The sequence below is a fragment of the Scyliorhinus canicula genome, chromosome 2 (assembly GCF_902713615.1).
Source record: "Scyliorhinus canicula chromosome 2, sScyCan1.1, whole genome shotgun sequence".
In the NCBI taxonomy this organism is placed as follows: domain Eukaryota; kingdom Metazoa; phylum Chordata; class Chondrichthyes; order Carcharhiniformes; family Scyliorhinidae; genus Scyliorhinus; species Scyliorhinus canicula.
Window position 1 is genome coordinate 92,329,191 of NC_052147.1, and position 18,726 is coordinate 92,347,916.

At 49.1% G+C, this 18,726-nt stretch overlaps 1 protein-coding gene across 2 annotated transcripts in view; it reads right to left on the reverse strand.

Annotated features, from left to right (window-relative positions):
* LOC119956118 (cytosolic phospholipase A2 zeta-like) overlaps nucleotides 1–18,726 on the reverse strand; it is a 194,768-nt gene that overhangs the window by 70,402 nt on the left and 105,640 nt on the right. For both annotated transcript variants that reach the window (XM_038783011.1, XM_038783003.1), the window contains exons 11-12: nucleotides 16,929–16,966; nucleotides 1,905–2,040 (exon numbers count right to left, since the gene is read on the reverse strand). In XM_038783011.1, the coding sequence (XP_038638939.1) occupies nucleotides 1,905–2,040; nucleotides 16,929–16,966 (174 nt within the window). The remainder of the gene's footprint in view (nucleotides 1–1,904; nucleotides 2,041–16,928; nucleotides 16,967–18,726) is intronic.

Genomic DNA, 18,726 nt, shown 5'->3' on the forward strand with positions numbered 1-18,726 from the left:
TTGGGGAGGCTGACGAATCACAGGAAGCCGTTGGATAAGGAGTGGTTCCCGTCAACTGTATGGAAGTAGGGCTGAAGTGGTAATAGTTGGTTTCTCGCTACGCCACGACGAGATCCCAGTGTTGCCTACACATGCGGGTCGGTTCCGGTATGGTGCCTGGTGCGGTTCTCGTTTTCAGCCCCTCCCGCTATTCACCGGCCTCGTTTCACTTGGGCAAGAGCACGAGACCGGAGAATCGGGCCCCATATCAGCAATCCTAAATATTGAGTTTGAGCCCTCCCCTCTGGTGGCTATTCTGGGGATATTGGATGTGCAGGAGCTTTGGACTGGTACAGGGGCAGATGTCCTTACCTTCGCCTCGTCGGCGGTGTGGAGATGTATCCTGCTGGGTTGGAGGATGGGGCGCCGGCAAGAGCCTCAGTGTGGCTAGGGGATTGGATGGGAGCTTTTGCAACTCGAGAACATCAAATACACTGTGAGGGGGTTGATTGAAGGGTTCTAATGGAGATGGTGGCTGTTTATATATTTCAGAGCTGTCGAGGGGGTGGGAGGGGGAATGAATAGCTGGGGGGGGGGGGGGTTCTTTTCTTTTTTGTTGTTTCTTAAGTTGTAAGGTTGTGGGAGGACTTTTGTGGGATTGGTGTTTTGTTCAAAGGTATTGGTTTGTATGTTTTATTATTTTGTATAAAATGTTAAAAATGTAATGAAAACATTTCCAAAAACAAGATGATGTTTGCAATAATAAACTCCTAATCTTTCCCATGTAAATTAATCGCCCTATGTGTTTAAAGGTTGGATAACGTTGTCCAGGTCCTCAATGAGCATGGATCAGGACATGGTACATCCCCTCACTTGGCAATCTCATTTTCAGAAGCTTTAAGATGCCTGAAACTCAGAACAGAGATGAGGGAGAACTGTTTTGTCTCTGACGGCCTTTGGAACTCTCTTCCTCAAAAGGCAATGGAAGCAGAGTCTTTCAATATTTTTAAGGCTGAGGCCATAGGTTCTTGCGGTGATAGGTTATCGCTGGTAGGCGGGATACTATCAGAGGTCACTGTCAGATCATTAAATGGCAGAGCAAGCTCAAAGGGCCGAACGGCCTACTCCTTGTTAAGTGCATGAGAAATTAAAAATATCATCCAAATGTAACAGTAATGCACTTCTGAGATTTGGGCTGATACATTACCAGAGCAGGGTAGAGTTGGACTTACTGTGGTCAAACAAGGTGGATCTATCCACTCCATTTTATAATAAGTACTGATGACATGGGGCCCCTGGCTTCCAATGAGACACAAAGGACCAGATTATCCCCCAAAATTTTGAAGTTAATTTGTGGCGGGTTTTTCAGAGAGTTTCCTGCTGGCTCTACTGGCGAGTTCCCCACTGCTATTCAATGACACTTAGTCACTTTTTTGGGGCCCTGGGGACTTTCTCATCAGTTAAGCCCACACTATTTAGCACTGGGGAGCTGAACTCAGATCGGACCGCCATTTTGAAAGGGTACCCCGATCTCGAAGTGAACTTTTGGGCCCCCCACCCATGGGCAATGTCACCACCCACACACACGGGCACTACCCCACACCCCCCAAGTGAGGACACCCCGCTCACTTGCGCTCAAGCGAGAGCCCACGCGGCTGAAGATTCGCGGGTGTGTTTACAACTTCACTTTGAGACATAGGCAGGTGTAATAGCATTAAACTGCTTCACGTCTTAAATAAGAATTGTTATCGCTGGAAAGTGTTTAGTTTTAGAAAACAATAAAAGTAAACTTAATAATATGTTGAGAACTACAGCCCATATGCAGTCCTATGTGTCAGGTAACAGCAGAAAACATTTCCGTCTCCCTGCAGCACCAAACGAAGGTTATGTATTCAGTTCATTGCATTCTTTGCTGTATTTCATACATATCTGTCCTTTGGAGTGTACTTTAGATCCAGGGCCCGCTTCAGTGCTTGTGCACTAAGTCTCTTTCTCTTTGCAAGGAACTCCTTCTCTGGGTCACAGATGTCAAAACTCAGGCGCACATCAATATCGTCATAGCTGTGCAACAAGGACATTCACAGTCAAACCCCATCCATTTGTAATTAGAGAGGTGTAGCTGTAAGGAAGTGGTTAGTCAGACTGTCTTGAAATCTACTCATCATTTACTTCAGAATTATTTTTATATTGCAGTGTTAGAACCTTTTGCAGCGATAGAAAATTTAGCTTGTTCATATTCAGTGAAGAAGTATAAATCAATTGAGACCACTGAACTGTTGAGTTTGGACTGACCTGAAAACAGGTAATTAACAAACATGACTGTGTGTGTGCCCTTTGTCTTTCAGAGGGCCATAATAGTGGTTAATAAGATCGGCAGAAAGGAACATCGGTGAATACATACAGGTTGAAGCTTCCTTCGTTCAATCATTGGAAGAAAGGCTTTCAAGGGACAGATCATGGGCGGGATTCTCCCGTACCCGGCGGGCGCGACGGAGTGGCGTGAACCACTCTGGCATCTGGCAGCCCCAAAGGTGCGGAATCCTCCGCACCTTCAGGGATTAGGGATCATCGCGGGTCGGAGAATTGCCGGGGGGGGGGGGGGGGGGGGGGGGGGGGGGGGGGGGGCGCGGCCGCCGACTGGCGCGATTCCCGCCCCAGCCAATTCTCCGGCACCGGAGAATTCGGCGGCCGGCAGGGGCGGGATTCACCCTGCCCCCGCCGATTCTCCAACCCTGCGGGGGGGGGTCGGAGAATCCCACCCCATAGGTGGGAAAAGGAGTACCAATTCTGCTCCTCGCCCTATTTTAACAACACCTTATATTTACATAATGCCTGAAACATGATTAAATGTCCCACGCTCACAGAGGCACGATAAAGCAAAAAATTGACAGAAAGCTATATAACAAAATACTGTCAGATAGAGCTAAGTTTTAAAAGTGCCTTAAAAGAGGACAGTGTGGTAGAGAGGTTGGGGGGGGGGGGGGGGGGGGGGGGGGGGAGAGAAGAGAATTCCTGAGCTTGAGGTAGAGGCACGGGGAGCGATTAAAATCGAAGAAGCTCAAGAGGCCAAAATTAAAGGAGTGAAGACATCTCGAAGGATTCTAGGGTTGTATTATGAAGGTAGGAATGGCCAGGCCATGGACTGATCAAAAAACAAGGATGAGAATTTTAAAACTGAGGCATTGGATAACTAGTGCAAGTCAAGAGCATCAATTGATGGATGAATGGAATTTTGAGAGTCTTGAAACAAGCAGCAGAATTTTGGATGATCTCAAGGTCACGGAAGGTGGAATGTTGAAGGCCAAGCAGGAGAGTGTAAATAATCAGGTCTGGATGTAACATAGGCATGATCAGGGACAGAGTCGGGCAATGTTATGGAGGTGGAAATTGCTGGTCCGAGTGACAGTTTAGATAAGTAACTGAAAGCTAATTTTGGGGTCCAATATTTAAAATAAATAAATTTAGAGTATCCAATTCTTTTTTTCCAATTAAGGGGTAATTTAGCGTGACCAATCCACCTACCCTGCACATCTTAGGGTTGTGGGGGTGTGACCCACACAAACACGGGAAGAACGTGCAAACTCTACATGGACACTGATCCAGGGCCTTGGTGCGATGAGACAGCAATGCTACCCACTGTGCCACCACGCTGCCCCGTCTTAGGGTCAAATATGACATGGAGATTGGGAGCAGTCTGGTTCAGCCGTAGACAATTGTAAGGGAGAGGGATAGAGTCAATGGTGAGGGAGCAAAAACTGTGGCAATGTCAGGGGACAATGACTATAGTCTTCCCAATAAATAATTGGGAGGAAATTTCTGCTGATCCAGTATTGGATGTTGGAGAAGCCGTCTGCTAATTTCAAAACAGTGGAAGGGTCAAGAGGTGATGGTGAGATAAAGATGTCCCACCAGCTGTCCTGGGTTGGCAGAAACAGCAGGTCTGGTCCATGGGATGGAGGATTATGAAACCCGCTCTACAACAGGCTCTGGTGCTCCACATCGTTTGACAACTTGTCCACGGACTCTTGTCCACCATCCACCTGTGTGAACCCTGCATGTGGCCTGCCCCTTCAAGCACACAATCCCATCAAAACCGTGGGGTGGCAGTGGTGGGGACGGTTGGCCTGGGGGGAGCAAAGGGTCCTCCCAGCCCCCCCCCCCCCCCCCCCCCCACACACACACAGAGCACCAATGGCAAAAGAGTTTGATACATACAGATTTTTACCCAAGCCCCTATAAATAAACTGTGCCCTGCACCCATGCCAATTTAACTAGTGTCTAGCTTCATGGCCTTACACGCCCTAATGCTACGTCTAGGAGTGCTGAACTTGGTGCATTTGAGTGCTACAGTAGAGTTTGGTGACTGAGGGAGTTAGGTAAGGAGGGAGTTAGGTGCTCCTTTCATTTCATTTCCGCAAAGAGCGAGAAGGGAGCCAGGAGTTTAGAATGCACCTGACTGGAAGCAGAGTCGGAGGGCGGAGGTCCAGTTGGTCTACAGGACAGCTATATTCTGTAAAATAAGAGGGGATGGAGGCTAGGGCAGTTGCATGCTCCTCTTGTAGGATGTGGGTGGTGAGGGATACCACCGGTGTCCCCACTGACTATACCTGCGGGAAGTGCACTCAACTCCAACTCCTCAGACACAGTGTTAGGGAACTGGAACTGGATGAACTTCGGATCATCCAGGAGGCAGAGGGGGCTATCGAGAAGAGTTACAGGGAAGTAGCCACACCCAAGGTACAGGACAAGAGTAGCTGGGTTACAGTCAGGGGAAAGAAAACTAAAAGGCATACAGTGCAGGGATCCCTTGTAGCCGTTCCCCTTCAAAACAAGTATACCGTTTTGGATGCTGTTGGGGGGGATGACCTACCGGGGAAAGGCCCTAGCGGCCAGGTCTCTGGCACTGTGACTGGCTCTGGGGCTCAGAAGGGAAAGGGGGAGCATAGAAAAGCAATAGTAATAGGAGATTCAATGGTTAGGGGAATAGATAGGAGATTCTGTGGTCGCGAGCGAGATTCCCGGAAGGTATGTTGCCTCCCGGGTGCCAGGGCCAAAGGTGTCTCGATCGTGTCTTCAGGATCCTGAAGGGGGAGGGTGAGCAGCCAGACGTTGTGGTGCACATTGGTACCAACGACGTAGGTAGGAAAAGGGGTGTGGAGGTAATAAACAAGTATAGGGAGTTAGGATGGAAGTTAAAGGCCAGGACAGACAGAGTTGTCATCTCTGGTTTGTTGCCGGTGCCACGTGATAGCGAGGCTAGGAATAGGAGAGAGTGCAGTTGAACACGTGGCTGCAGGAATGGTGTAGGAGGGAGGGCTTCAGATATTTGGATAATTGGAGCACATTCTGGGGAAGGTGGGACCTGTACAAGCAGGACGGGTTGCATCTGAACCAGAGGGGCACCTATATCCTGGGAGGGAGGTTTTCTAGTAGTCTTCGGGAAGGTTTAAACTAATTTGGCAGGGGAATGGGAACCGGATTTGTAGTCCAGGAACTAAGGAAGCCGATATTCAGGACGCCAAAGTGTGTAGTGACGCACTGGGGAAGGTAACACTGACAAAGGAGAGTAATTGCAGGCAAGGAGATGGGTTGAAGTGTGTATACTTCAACGCAAGAAGCATCAGGAATAAGGTGGGTGAACTTAAGGTATGGATCGGTACTTGGGACTACGATGTGGTGGCCATCACGGAAACTTGGATAGAAGAGTGGCAGAATTGGTTGTTGAGAGGTCCCTGGTTATAGATGTTTCAACAAGATTAGGGAGGATGGTAAAAGAGGTGGGGTGTGGCATTGTTAATTAGAGATAGTATAACAGCTGCAGAAAGGCAGTTCGAGGAGGATCTGCCGACTGAGGTGGTATGGGCTGAAGTCAGGAATATGAAAGGAGCAGTCACCTTGTTGGGAGTTTTCTATAGGCCCCCCAATAGCAGCAGAGATGTGGAGGAACAGATTGGAAAACAGATTTTGGAAAGGTGCAGAAGTCACAGGGTAGTAGTCATGGGTGACTTCAACTTCCCAAACATTGAGTGGAAACTCTTTAGATCAAATAGTTTGGATGGGGTGGTGTTTGTGCAGTGTGTCCAGGAAGCTTTTCTAACACAGTATGTAGATTGTCCGACCAGAGGGGAGGCCATATTGGATTTAGTACTTGGTAATGAACCAGGGCAGGTGATAGATTTGTTAGTGGGGGAGCATTTTGGAGGTAGTGACCACAATTCTATGACTTTCACTTTAGTAATGGAGAGAGATAGGTGTGTGCAACAGGGCAAGGTTTACAATTGGGGGAAGGGTAAATACAATGCTGTCAGACAAGAATTGAAGTGCATAAGTTGGGAACATAAGCTGTCAGGGAAGGACACAAGTGAAATGTGGAACTAAGGAACAGGTACTGCGTGTCTTTGATATGTATGTCCCTGTAAGGCAGGGAAGAGATGGTCGAGTGAGGGAACCATGGTTGACAAGAGAGGTTGAATGTCTTGTTAAGAGGAAGAAGGATACTTATGTAAGGCTGAGGAAACAAGGTTCAGACAGGGCGCTGGAGGGATACAAGATAGCCAGGAGGGAACTGAAGAAGGGGATTAGGAGAGCTAAGAGAGGTCATGAAAAATCTTTGGTGGGTAGGATCAAGGAAAACCCCAAAGCCTTTTACACATATGAGAGAAATATGAGAATGACTAGAGCGAGGGTAGGTCCGATCAAGGACAGTAGCGGGAGATTGTGTATTGAGTCTGAAGAGATAGGAGAGGTCTTGAACGAGTACTTTTCTTCAGTATTTACAAACGAGGGGGGCCATATTGTTGGAGAGGACAGTGTGAAACAGACTGGTAAGCTCGAGAAGATACTTGTTAGGAAGGAAGATGGGTTGGCCGTTTTGAAAAACTTCAGGATAGACAAGTCCCCCGGGCCTGACGGGATATATCCAAGGATTCTATGGGAAGCAAGAAATAAAATTGCAGAGCCGTTGGCAATGATCTTTTCATCCTCACTGACAACAGGGGTGGTACCAGGGGATTGGAGAGTGGCGAATGTCGTGCCCCTGTTCAAAAAAGGGAATAGGGATAATCCTGGGAATTACAGGCCAGTTAAGTCTTACTTCGGTGGTAGGCAAAGTAATGGAAAGGGTACTGAGGGATAGGATTTCTGAGCATCTGGAAAGACACTGCTTGATTAGGGATAGTCAGCACGGATTTGTGAGGGGTAGGACTTGCCTTACAAGTCTTATTGACTTCTTTGAGCAGGTGACCAAGCATGTGGATGACGGTAAAGCGGTGGTTGTTGTGTACATGTATTTTAGTAAGGCATTTGATAAGGTTCCCCATGGTAGGCTTATGCAGAAAGTAAAGAGGCATGGGATAGTGGGAAATTTGGCCAGTTGGATATCGAACTGGCTAACCGATAGAAATCAGAGAGTGGTGGTGGTTGGCAAATATTCAGCCTGGAGCTCAGTTACCAGTGGCGTACCGCAGGGATCAGTTCTGGGTCCTCTGTTGTTTATGATTTTCATTAATGACTTGGATGAGGGAGTTGAAGGGTGGGTCAGTAAATTTGTAGATGATACGAAGATTGGTGGAGTTGTGGATAGTGAGGAGGGCTGTCGTCGGCTGCAAAGAGACATAGATAGGATGCAGAGCTGGGCTGAGAAGTGGCAGATGGAGTTTAACCCTGACAAGTGTGAGGTTGTTCATTTTGGAAGGACAAATATGATTGCGGAATACAGGGTTAACGGTAGGGTTCTTGGCAATGTAGAGGAGCAGAGAGATCTTGGGGTCTATGTTCATAGATCTTTGAAAGTTGCCACTCAAGTGGATAGAGCTGTGAAGAAGGCTTATGGTGTGCCAGCGTTCATAATAAGAAGGATTGAATTTAAGAGCAGTGAGGTGATGATGCAGTTGTACAAAACCTTGGTCAGGCCACATTTGGAGTACTGTGTGCTGTTCTGGTCACCTCATTTTAGGAAGGATGTGGAAGCTTTGGAAAAGGTGCAAAGGAGATTTACTAGGATGTTGCCTGGAATGGAGAGTAGGTCTTACGAGGAAAGGTTGAGGGTGCTAGGCCTTTTCTCATTAGAACGGAGAAGGATGAGGGGCGACTTGATAGAGGTTTATAAGATGATCAGGGGAATAGATAGAGTAGACAGTCAGAGACTTTTTCCCCGGGTGGAACAAACCATTACAAGGGGACATAAATTTAAGGTAAATGGTGGAAGATATAGGGGGGATGTCAGAGGTAGGTTCTTTACCCAGAGTAGTGGGGGCATGGAATGCACTGCCTGTGGAAGTAGTTGAGTCGGAAATGTTAGGGACCTTCAAGCGTCTATTGGATAGGTACATGGATTATGGTAGAATAATGGAGTGTAGATTAATTTGTTCTTAAGGGTAGCACGGTAGTATTGTGGATAGCACAATTGCTTCACAGCTCCAGGGTCCCAGGTTTGATTTTGGCTTGGGTCACAGTCTGTGTGGAGTCTGCACATCCTCCCCGTGTGTGCGTGGGATTCCAACGGGTGCTCCGGATTCCTCCCACAATCCAAAGATGTGCAGGTTGGGTGGATTGGCCATGATAAATTGCCCTTAGTGTCCAAAATTCTATGATCTATGATTAACCTAGGACAAAAGTTCGGCACAACATCATGGGCCGAAGGGCCTGTTCTGTGCTGTATTTCTCTATGTTCTCAAGAAAGGTAGAGCAGGAGTGGAAGCGGTCTGCTGTGATTCCTGCCCTGCGATCTGGGTACCCTTTGTCGGGCATCTTCTGGGGCAGCCGGGTCTGGATGGGCCCAGCTGCTGCTCGGGTAACCCGGGTGGTGTGATGCTGCCTTGTTCTGCCACCTATCCACCAGATGCACCTTGGGGGGGGGGGGGGGGGGGGGGGGGGGCATATCACGCTGCGATTGTGCCATCACCTTCTGAGTTTGCATCACACCAGCCAGTGACTGCACTACCTCCCTCTGTATCTGTTTCACGTCAGCCGCGGCCTGGGAAATACTGCCAATGTTCCCAGCTATGGCCTGCTCTGAGTCGACTATGCTCAGGAGCGCCGCAGCGATATCCAGGTGACTCTGGGACATGGTTGCCTGTGAGACAGCAACCCTGTCCTGGGCCTCGGCTAGCACCTGCACAGAATGCCCCTGGCCTTGGGCATGCTGATCCATAGCCAAAACCGATGCCCCCAATGCATCTGCCATGGATGCCAACCAAGAAGTGTTGGCCTAGGTGGCTTGCACTGTCGGTACCACCTCCTGCTCCTGCAAGCGGTTGGACTCCTCCAACCAGACTCCACACAGGCGCTGAATGCTCGCCAACAACACCTCATGTAGTCCATGGCTTTGTGAATGCATCTCTGCTATAGATGGGACTTCGACTCCACCTCGGCGACCTCCCGTCCTTTGGGCCGCCGACCATGTCGAGGGCCCTCTGTTCGGCAATCCCCCTACTGTCTTCTCCCGCCTCCAGCGGTTGTGCGGGGAGGGGGGGCAGAAAACGACAGTGTTAGACAATCCAACTCATGCAACCCAAGCGGTGGGTAGCTGGTGGCCTCAGTGACCAGGGCACCCGGCCATGGCAGCATGTGGGGCAGGGTGAGGGTTCGACTGCCCTCCGGGTTGGGGGTTGGTGGGGGAGGTAGGGTAACGGGTGCATGGGATGCAGTTTAGTGCCAGGGGCACAATGCTGCCTACTCACCTTGGCCGCCCTGAGAAGGTCTTCCAGCTTCTTTCGGCACTGCTGGCCGGTGTTGCTGGTGGCGTGACCACCTCTGCCACCTGCGCCCAGGTACGTCAAACGGCAGCAGGTGGCAGCCTCCTTCCCAGGCCAGGGCACAGGGTCACCCGTCTCTCCTCCAGTACATCCAGGAGGGTATCCAGCTCGGCGCAGGTGAAGTGTGGAGCTGCTCTCCTTGCTGCCATCTTGTTGGCTGGGATGGCAATCGAAAACCAGCACCGTTTCTCATTAGAATTGATTGTGTTCAACGTGGCACCGGTGTAAGCCCCTAAACAGTAGCAGAATCAGTCCAGGTGCGGCGCCAGTTTTACGGTCGTTAAAGTCCACGAATTCTGCGTTGGTGTCAACACTTAATTTCAGAAATGGGAATCCCACTGCATGCCTCCATTCTTCCTTCCAAAGTGCACAACCTCACACTTTTCCCATTTATTCCATCTGCCAGTTCGTTGTCCACTCCCTGGATGTGGACAAGAGTGGCCTGTCCAAGAGCACAATGCAGCCGGAGCCTCCCAACACCCTCCGCGCCTCTCGGGATTCTTTTGAAGGTCCGTGAGACATTGGAGTCGGAACAACTGAATAACGCTTGCGGACGTAGGTCGTAAGTAGACTCCAGGAACCAGGGCCTCCTACGTTTCTTTCGCCTCCCCAGGGAAACTGCAGCTGGGCCCAATCAATGCTGGTCCACACAAATGTGGACCAGGCGGAACGGCACCCGGGGGGTCTCCCGAACCACCGATAACCCTGGGTGGTCAGGCTAAGTCCAGGGTGGCTCCCTGGAACGTGGGCACCTTGGCCCTGTCCAGCTGGTACATTGGTACTGCCACCCTGGAACTGCCAAGGTGCCCGGAAGGCACTGCCAAGTCAGCAGGAGCACTGCCAGAGTGCCAGTATAAAAATGCCTGAGTGCCAGGGTGGCACTGCCAAGGACCAGGGAATTCATGCCATGAAATGAGGGTGGAGAAGTGCAGGGCAGTTAGGTAGGGTGGGTGATGGATGGGGGTCCCAGAAGGGAGATGGTGCTGTAAGGGGCTTGGGGGCCTGAAGAGAGGGGACACCATAATAGTGGGGTGTCCTCGCTTGGGGGGTGTGTGGGGTCATGTCCATGTATGTGGTGGTGGGCGGGGGGGGAAGGACAATGCCCATGGGTGGGGTGCAGGGGACCCACAAGCTCACTTAGAGATCGGGGCACTCTTTCAAAATGGCGGCCCGATCTCGGCGTTCAGCTCTCCAATGCTAAATAAAATTCTAAATGTGGGTTAAACTGGTGAGAAACTCCCCAGGGCCCAGGAAAGTGACTAGGTGTCATTCAATAGCGGTGGGGAACTCGCCGGCAGGAAACTCCCTGAAAAACATGCCAGAAGGTTTTTGGGAGAATCACGCCCCAAGTCTTTCTGCAGTCTGCCTGATTCCTCAATACTACCTGTCCCTTACAGATCTTTGTGTCATCGGCAAACTTAGCAACAGTGCCTTCAGTTCTTTCTTCCATCATTAATGTATATTGTGAAAATTTGTAGTCCCAGCACAGACACCTGAGGCACACCACTAGTCACTGGCTGCCATCCTGAAAAAGACCCCTTTATCCTCACTCTCTGCCTTCGTCAACCAATTCTCTATCCATGCCAGGATCCTACCCCCATCCTGATCTTCTCTTGTACAGAGGAGCTCTGCTTACGGAGCTCATTCATGCAGGAAATGACACTAAATGCTGCCTGAAGGGGGGGGAGGGGGATGCATTTAAAAGCAAAGCGCTCTGTTAGATCGCTGAGTCATTCCCGCTGTTTACTAATCCCACCCAGAACCGACTCTATTCTCTATTTTTTTTGTTAGATCGCACCCTATATGTTTCTAACACATGGAAACTATATTGTGTTTTTGGATGATATTGTATGTTTTTTTTTATAAATTCAGAGTACTCGATTATTTTTTTTCCAATTGCGGGGCAGGCAATTTAGCTTGGCCAATCCACCAAGCCTGCACATCTTTGGGTTGTGGGGGTGAAACCCACGCAGACACAGGGAGAGTGTGCAACATCGTGGGCCGAAGGGCCTGTTCTGTGCTGTATTTCTCTAATCTCTACACACAGACAGTGACCCGGGGCCGGGATCGAACTCAGGACCTCAGCGCAGTGAGGCAACAGTGCCAACCACTGTGCCGCCAGATGATATTATATGTAGATGAAAAATTGGAGGGGGGCCAATGACAGACTCTTGCAGAATACCAGAGGTAACTGTGTGGGAATTTGAAGAGAAACCGCTGGTGGTGATGCTGTTTGATGAGACCAGAATGGAACCAGGCTGAATGCAGTCCTACCCAGCTGGAAGCTGGTGGCGAGGTGTTGAAGGAGAATAATGTGGTTAACTGTGTCAAAAGCTGCAGCTAGATCAAGAAGCATTAAAACAGAAAGTTTATTTTTGTCACAATAGGATGTCATTTTAAAGTCTGACTGCTGCAATTCAAACATAGAGGGCGCGATTCTGCGCTCCCACGCCGGGTGGGAGAATCACGGGAGGGCCGCTCTGGCACCCCCCGCGATTCTCCCCCCCCCCCCAAATGGTGTGTCACATTTTGCGACACTCGGAGAATCGCGGGCCGCCGTTTTTCACGGCGACCTGCGATTCTCCGACCCCGATGGGCCGAGCGGGCTGCCGTTCCCGACCGGTTCATGCCGGCGGCAACCACACCTGGTCGCTGCCGGCGTGAACAGCGCGCCAAAGGTGAGTATGGGGCTTGTGGGGGGCGGAGAGGGGGGTGAGCACCACGACCGTGCTTGGGTGGGGACTGGCCCGCGATCGGTGCCCACCGATCGTCGGGCCGGCTTCTCAAAGGGACGCACTCTTTCCTCTCTGCCGCCCCTCAAGATCAAGCCGCCACTTCTTGCGGGGCAGCGGAGGGGAAGACGGCAACCCCGCATGCGCGGGTTTGAGCCGTCAGCCGTCGTGACGTCAGCCGCGCATGCACGGGTTGGAGCCGGCCAACCTGCGCATGCGTGGCTGACGTCATTAGGCGCGCCGGGCCTTGATGCCAGCGACAAGCCCCCGCGGCCGAGATTTACGGCACGGCCCTCCTAGCCCCCAGGGGGAGGGGAGAATAGGAGAATTCCGCCCAGAGTTCTGGAAAAATTGGGATGAATTTACGGGGTGGGGATGACAACATATTTGGAGAGGAAAGGGAGGTTGTAGATTGGTTGGTAGTTTGCAAGGACAGAGAGATCCAGGCTTGTTTTTTTTTGGGAAGGGGTGATGATAGCAGGTTTGAAGTAAAGGCGGGATTAAGACGGGTCCAGAGACCCCGGCTCTGAGTCACTGTCCATGCGGAGTTTGCACATTCTCCCCGTGTTTGTGTGGGTTTTGCCCCCACAGCCCAAAGATGTGCAGGGTAGATGGATTGGCCACACTAAATTGCCCCTTAATTGGAAAAAATGAATTAGGCACACTAAATTTTTAAAAAAGGCAGTTCCAGAGAGGAGGACCCAACCTGAGGGGACAACAATGTCAGCGAACATGGGAGCCTGGAAGGGAAGATGGCTGATCAATAGTTTTGTGGGAATAGTGTCAAGAGAGCAGAAGCTGCTTCTCCTGAACAAGATAATAATAATTTTTATTATTGTCACAAGTAGGCTTACATTAACACTGCAATGAAGTTACTGTGAAAATCCGCTTATCACCACATTCCGGCACCTGTTCCGGTTCACAGAGGGAGAATTCAGAATGTTCAATTCACCTAACAGCATGGGCGCGATTCTCCGCAACCACGATGGGTGGGAGAATAGCAGGCCGCGCCTTTTTTTCCCGCGACGCCGGTCCGACGCGCTCCCGCTATTCTCCCCACTGGCCAAATGTCCGTGGTCGCCATACTCGCGGAAATCCACGGAGAGTCGCCCGACGGAGGCAGAATGGCGACTCTCCAGCACCCCCGCTATTCTCCGGCACGGATGGGCCGAGCGGCCTGCCGTTCCCGACGGCAGCAACCACACCTGGTCGCTGCCGTCGTGAACATGGCGCGCCAGGTAAGTGTGGGGCCTGTGGGGGGCGGATCGGGGATCGAGCACCACGATCGTGCTCGGGAGGGGACTGGCCCGCAATCGGTGCCCACCGATCGTCGGGCCGGCGTCTCTAAGAGACGCACGCTTTCTCCTCCACCACCCCGCAAGATCAAGCCGCCACGTCTTGCGGGGCAGCTGAGGGGAAAGACGGCAACCGTGCATGCGCGGGTTTGAGCTGCCCAACCCGCGCATGTGCGGCTCAAGTCATTAGGCGCACCGTGGCGTCATTCTTGGCGCGTCGGGCCTTGACGCCAGGGACAAGGCCCGGCGGCCGAGTTAACGGGCATGGCCCTCCTATCCCCGCCGGTAGGGGAGAATAGGGGGCGAGGAGCGGCCTCCGAGGCTGTCGTGAAACTCGGCCGAGTTCACGACGGCTTTGCCGATTTTTTCCGGCTGCGGAGAATTCCACCCCATGTCTTTCAGGACTTGTGGCAGAAAACCGGAGCACCCGGAGGAACCCCACACAGACACGGAGAGAATGTGCAGACTGTGCACAGACAGGGACCCAAGCGGGAATCAAACCCAGGTCCCTGGCACTGTGAAGCAACATTGCTAACCACTCTGCTACCGTGCCGCCTCAAGATGAGCTTGGAGAGGGCATGAAGGAGGTAAAAGAGAACTAGAGAAGGATACAAGTTTGTGGTTAGAGTAGACAGGAGCATTACAGCAGGTTCAGCTCAGTGAGCGAGGGAAAGGGAGCGAAGTGGCTGAGGCAGCTAAATGGACAGTGTCAATCTTGGTGATAAAGGCATGCTGGCACTTATTGTTGGAGGTGAGGCTGGGAAGGGATAGGGAGAGGGTTTAAGAATATGGTTTTAAGTGGTGAAAACGAGCAGGTAGGGGGTTGGGGTTGGCATTCCAAGATGATTGTGGAACACTGAGCAGTTTTTGCAAGTAAGAGTAGGACCGATAGTGCTTTATGTTCTCCATTCAGATCTGGTTGTTAATGGCTAAATCAACTGTCTGCCATATCCTTTCAAGTCTGTGTTCCTTGAGCTTAAAAGAATGTAGATGAGGGCTATACCAGAGGGAGCTGCAGATGAGAGAGCAATAGTTTTATTGAAAACAGGGCACTAAAATGGAGGTGAGGGTGTGGCTGAGCAGACTGGTAGCTGCAGAAACATTGTGTTGAATGGAGGGCCAAAGACAAGACAGCAGCAAATTTGAAAGTGCAGCAGTAAGGGGGAGGTTTATTTTTTACAGGGACACGTACAGAAAGAAGTAAGGTTTGTCAAGGGATGGAGAGTTTTACAAGAAAGTAATCAGCAGTAGGATTATGAACTATTGATAGAATATAGGTAGCAAGGCCACATAAGATGGCAAGGTAAGTGGGTGACCAGGAGTAAGTGTCAGGGAATTTACATGGAAGGTGAGATTAAGGGAGCATAAAAGACAGTGAACTCAAGCGGAGAACAAAACATGAGTCATTTAGATGGAAGTTGAAATTACCTAGGATGAGGGGTCGCTCAATGCAGAGTCTGAGGGAAGAAAGCAGTGAAGATAGTTTGTTGAGAAAACTGGACTTGTACTTGTGTAGGTACTAGAGAACCAGAATTTCAAAATGAGATCCTATTAGATCATGGAAGGTCTGCAAGTTAGGGGCTGCAATCAAGTTGGGGAGTTGTAGCAATCAAAGGAAAAAAACTTGTTCAATTAAAATAACAGATAAGGGATCAAGCCCTTTACGTCACTGAGCTAAATGAGATAATGCAGTAATGTCCGATTTTAAAAAACATTCCCGGCAAGATTTGATACCCACAAGAAGGTGGGGTAGTCACAGAATCATAGAATTTACAGTGCAGAAGGAGGCCATTCAGCCCATCAAATCTGCACCGGCCCATAGAAAGAGCTCCCTACCTAAGCCCACACCTCCACCCTATCCCCACCTAACCTTTTTGGACGCTAAAGGCAATTTAGCATGGCTAATCCACCCAAACTGCTCATCTTTGGGCTGTGGGAGGAAACCCACGCAGTCACGGGTGGAACGTGCAGACTCTGCATAGACAGTGACCCAAGCCGGGAATCGAACCTGGGTCTCTGGAGCTGTGAAGCAACAGTGCTAGCCACTATGCTACCATGCCATCTTCTTGAACTGCTGCAGGCCATCTAGTGCAGGTACACCTACAGTGCTATTAGGAAGGGAGAATTTCTTAAATAGCGGATGAAGCATTACACACAATATTTTTCTTCCCTTCACAGAAGCTATTCCATGAATGTAATTTCTCTTTCTTTTACATTTTCTCCAGTCTTTTTTTAATTGTTGAGGAATCCGGGTGATAGGCTGGACCCTCCACTGTATCAGGCTTGAAAAGAGCAGGAAAGGTGATGAACACAACCTGGAATATTGATAAGGCGATTTTGAAGGAGCAAGATGTATAACAGTTTGGGAAAGAATGAGCTCAAGTAGGAATCAGTATGATGAATCTTTATTTTGGTACAGTAAATATACAGGGAAAGTCAAGCAAGCAGGCACAAGAAAGCCAACTTCAGGGTGGATAGAGGATTTGCAATGGTAGGAAAGAGGCTCGTGGGCTAATTTGAACTTAACAGTGGTGGAGAAAAATGGACAGGAGTAAATCTCCAAAGACAGTAGCAAATCCATCAGCAACTACTTTCTGCCACAGCCAAAACTTCAAATTGGCCCTTGGAAGCAACAAAAAGCGTTCACTCATCAGGTAACATCTTTTTCCAGAAGCTTTTCAAAAAAAGAATGTGAGTGAGGGGCTTACCCAGGTATGAAAACAGTATTAAAAAATTGGATAGACTGAGGCTTTATATGTACCGTACTATTGAAAAAAGAAACTTCAATTGAAGCTTTTTGTTTTGCACTCATCAGGACAGTTGTTAAAAATACCAACTGTAATGGGAACAACAATTTATACTGCATGAGAGTGCTGATTGGTTGGCAAGTGGACACTGATCGGTGGAGGCATTGCCACAGAGGATACAGCACTGAACATTTAACTGCCAAGCTTTTTTTTCAAATTCAAACCACACAGGTTAACAGGTTGCTATTGGTATTCTTGTGAACTGTCCTGGTAAGTGCAGGACAAAAATCTTTGACAGCATGTCTCTTTCTTCAGCAGTACTCAGTTCTGTACTACCAAATTATTATTTGTTTACTGTATAGGATACATGCATATTAAGTTAAAAGAATATAAATCAAAGATCAATCAAAATGAACTCACCATTTTTTTGCCTGCAGTCTCAGGTCAACACTATGTTCCTAAGAGAGATTAGGGAGGAGGCAAAGTTACTTGTGCTATTCAATAAAAATGTCAAATACATTCCCCCTCTCTTACTTATCCTCATATTCTCCTTTCTTCCTATCTGGTCATGGATCTGTGAGTTTTTTCTCCATTAGGTTTCTTTATCATCAAGTTAATGAGGAATTAATAATTACTCACCCAGGTGTTCCTCAACTGTGCCTATGATGAATGCAAGGTTTTAGATATATTGGATTTTAAACAAAGGCAATTCAAGGGTTAAAAGCCTGGGTTTGAGTGTGTCTGACTGCAGTGGTCATGGTTTTAAAATAATCTTGTTTTGCATGACTAGAAAGCGTTTAGGAGGGAGAGGTGAAATGGTAGAGAGAGACAGAAAAAGAGAGCGAGTGTCCCTGGGAAATGGAGGGTGGATTGAGAGCGACATGAGTCAGAATACAGGAGGGAGATAGAGAACCAAGTGGAGTGGTGTAGCGACAACAATCTCTCCCTCAATGCCAGCAAAACTAAAGAACTGGTCATTGACTTCAGGAAGCAAAGTACTGTACACACCCCTGTCAGCATCAACGGGGCCGAGGTGGAGATGGTTAGCAGTTTCAAATTCCTAGGGGTGCACATCTCCAAAATTCTGTTCTGGTCCATCCACGTCGACGCTAGCACCAAAAAAGCACAACAGCACCTATACTTCCTCAGGAAACTAAAGATATTTGGCATGTCCACATTAACCCTTACCAACTTTTACAGAGGCACCATAGAAAGCATCCTATCAGGCTGCATCACAGCCAGGTATGGCAACTGCTCGGCCCAGGACCGCAAGAAACTTCAGAGAGTCGTGAATACCGCCCAGTCCATCACACGAACCTGCCTCCCATCCATTGACTCCATCTACACCTCCCGCTGCCTGGGGAAAGTGGGCAGCATAATCAAAGACCCCTCCCACCCGGCTTACTCACTCTTCCAACTTCTTCCATCGGGCAGGAGATACAGAAGTCTGAGAACACGCACAGACTCAAAAACAGCTTCTTCCCCACTGTCACCAGACTCCTAAATGACCCTCTTGTGGACTGACCTCATTAACACTACAGCCTGTATGCTTCATCCGATGCCAGTGCTTATGTAGTTACATTGTATATCTTGCGTTGCCCTATTATGTATTTTCTTTTATTCCCTTTTCTTCCCATGTACTTAATGATCTGTTGAGCTGCTTGCAGAAAAATACTTTTCACTGTACCTCGGTGCACGTGACAATAAACAAATCCAATCCAATGTTTTCCCTCTTTCTTGTTGTTTAATTCCGAATAGAGATAGTAATTAAGAGTATTGTATTTACCGTATTGAGTAATATTATGGAGTCATTGTAAGCTATTTTTGGGAGTAATGTTAATGAGTTTAATGCTGTGTAAATAATAAAGTTTTGTGTTAAAATCCCATATACCTATTTCTTTGTGCAATTACTCCTGGAGTGAAGAATTCTTTCCGCACAGTCTTACAAAATAAACTAAATATTGGGGTTTCGGTCCAGTATCCTATCCTAGTGTTGGGGTCAGGTCTGGGATCATAATAGTGCTCCAAGGAGGTATTATGTGTGGCTATTTAATGCCCAAGGGAGGGATTATGTGGCAAACCAATGTCTCAGAGAGGTTGTACGTAGCTTATCAATGCAACCTTCCAGAATGAGCTAGTTCCCTTCTCAGTCGGTGCGAGTACTGTCCAAACAGGAGTATTTTTTATTTTTCATAAATTTAGAGTACCCAATTCATTT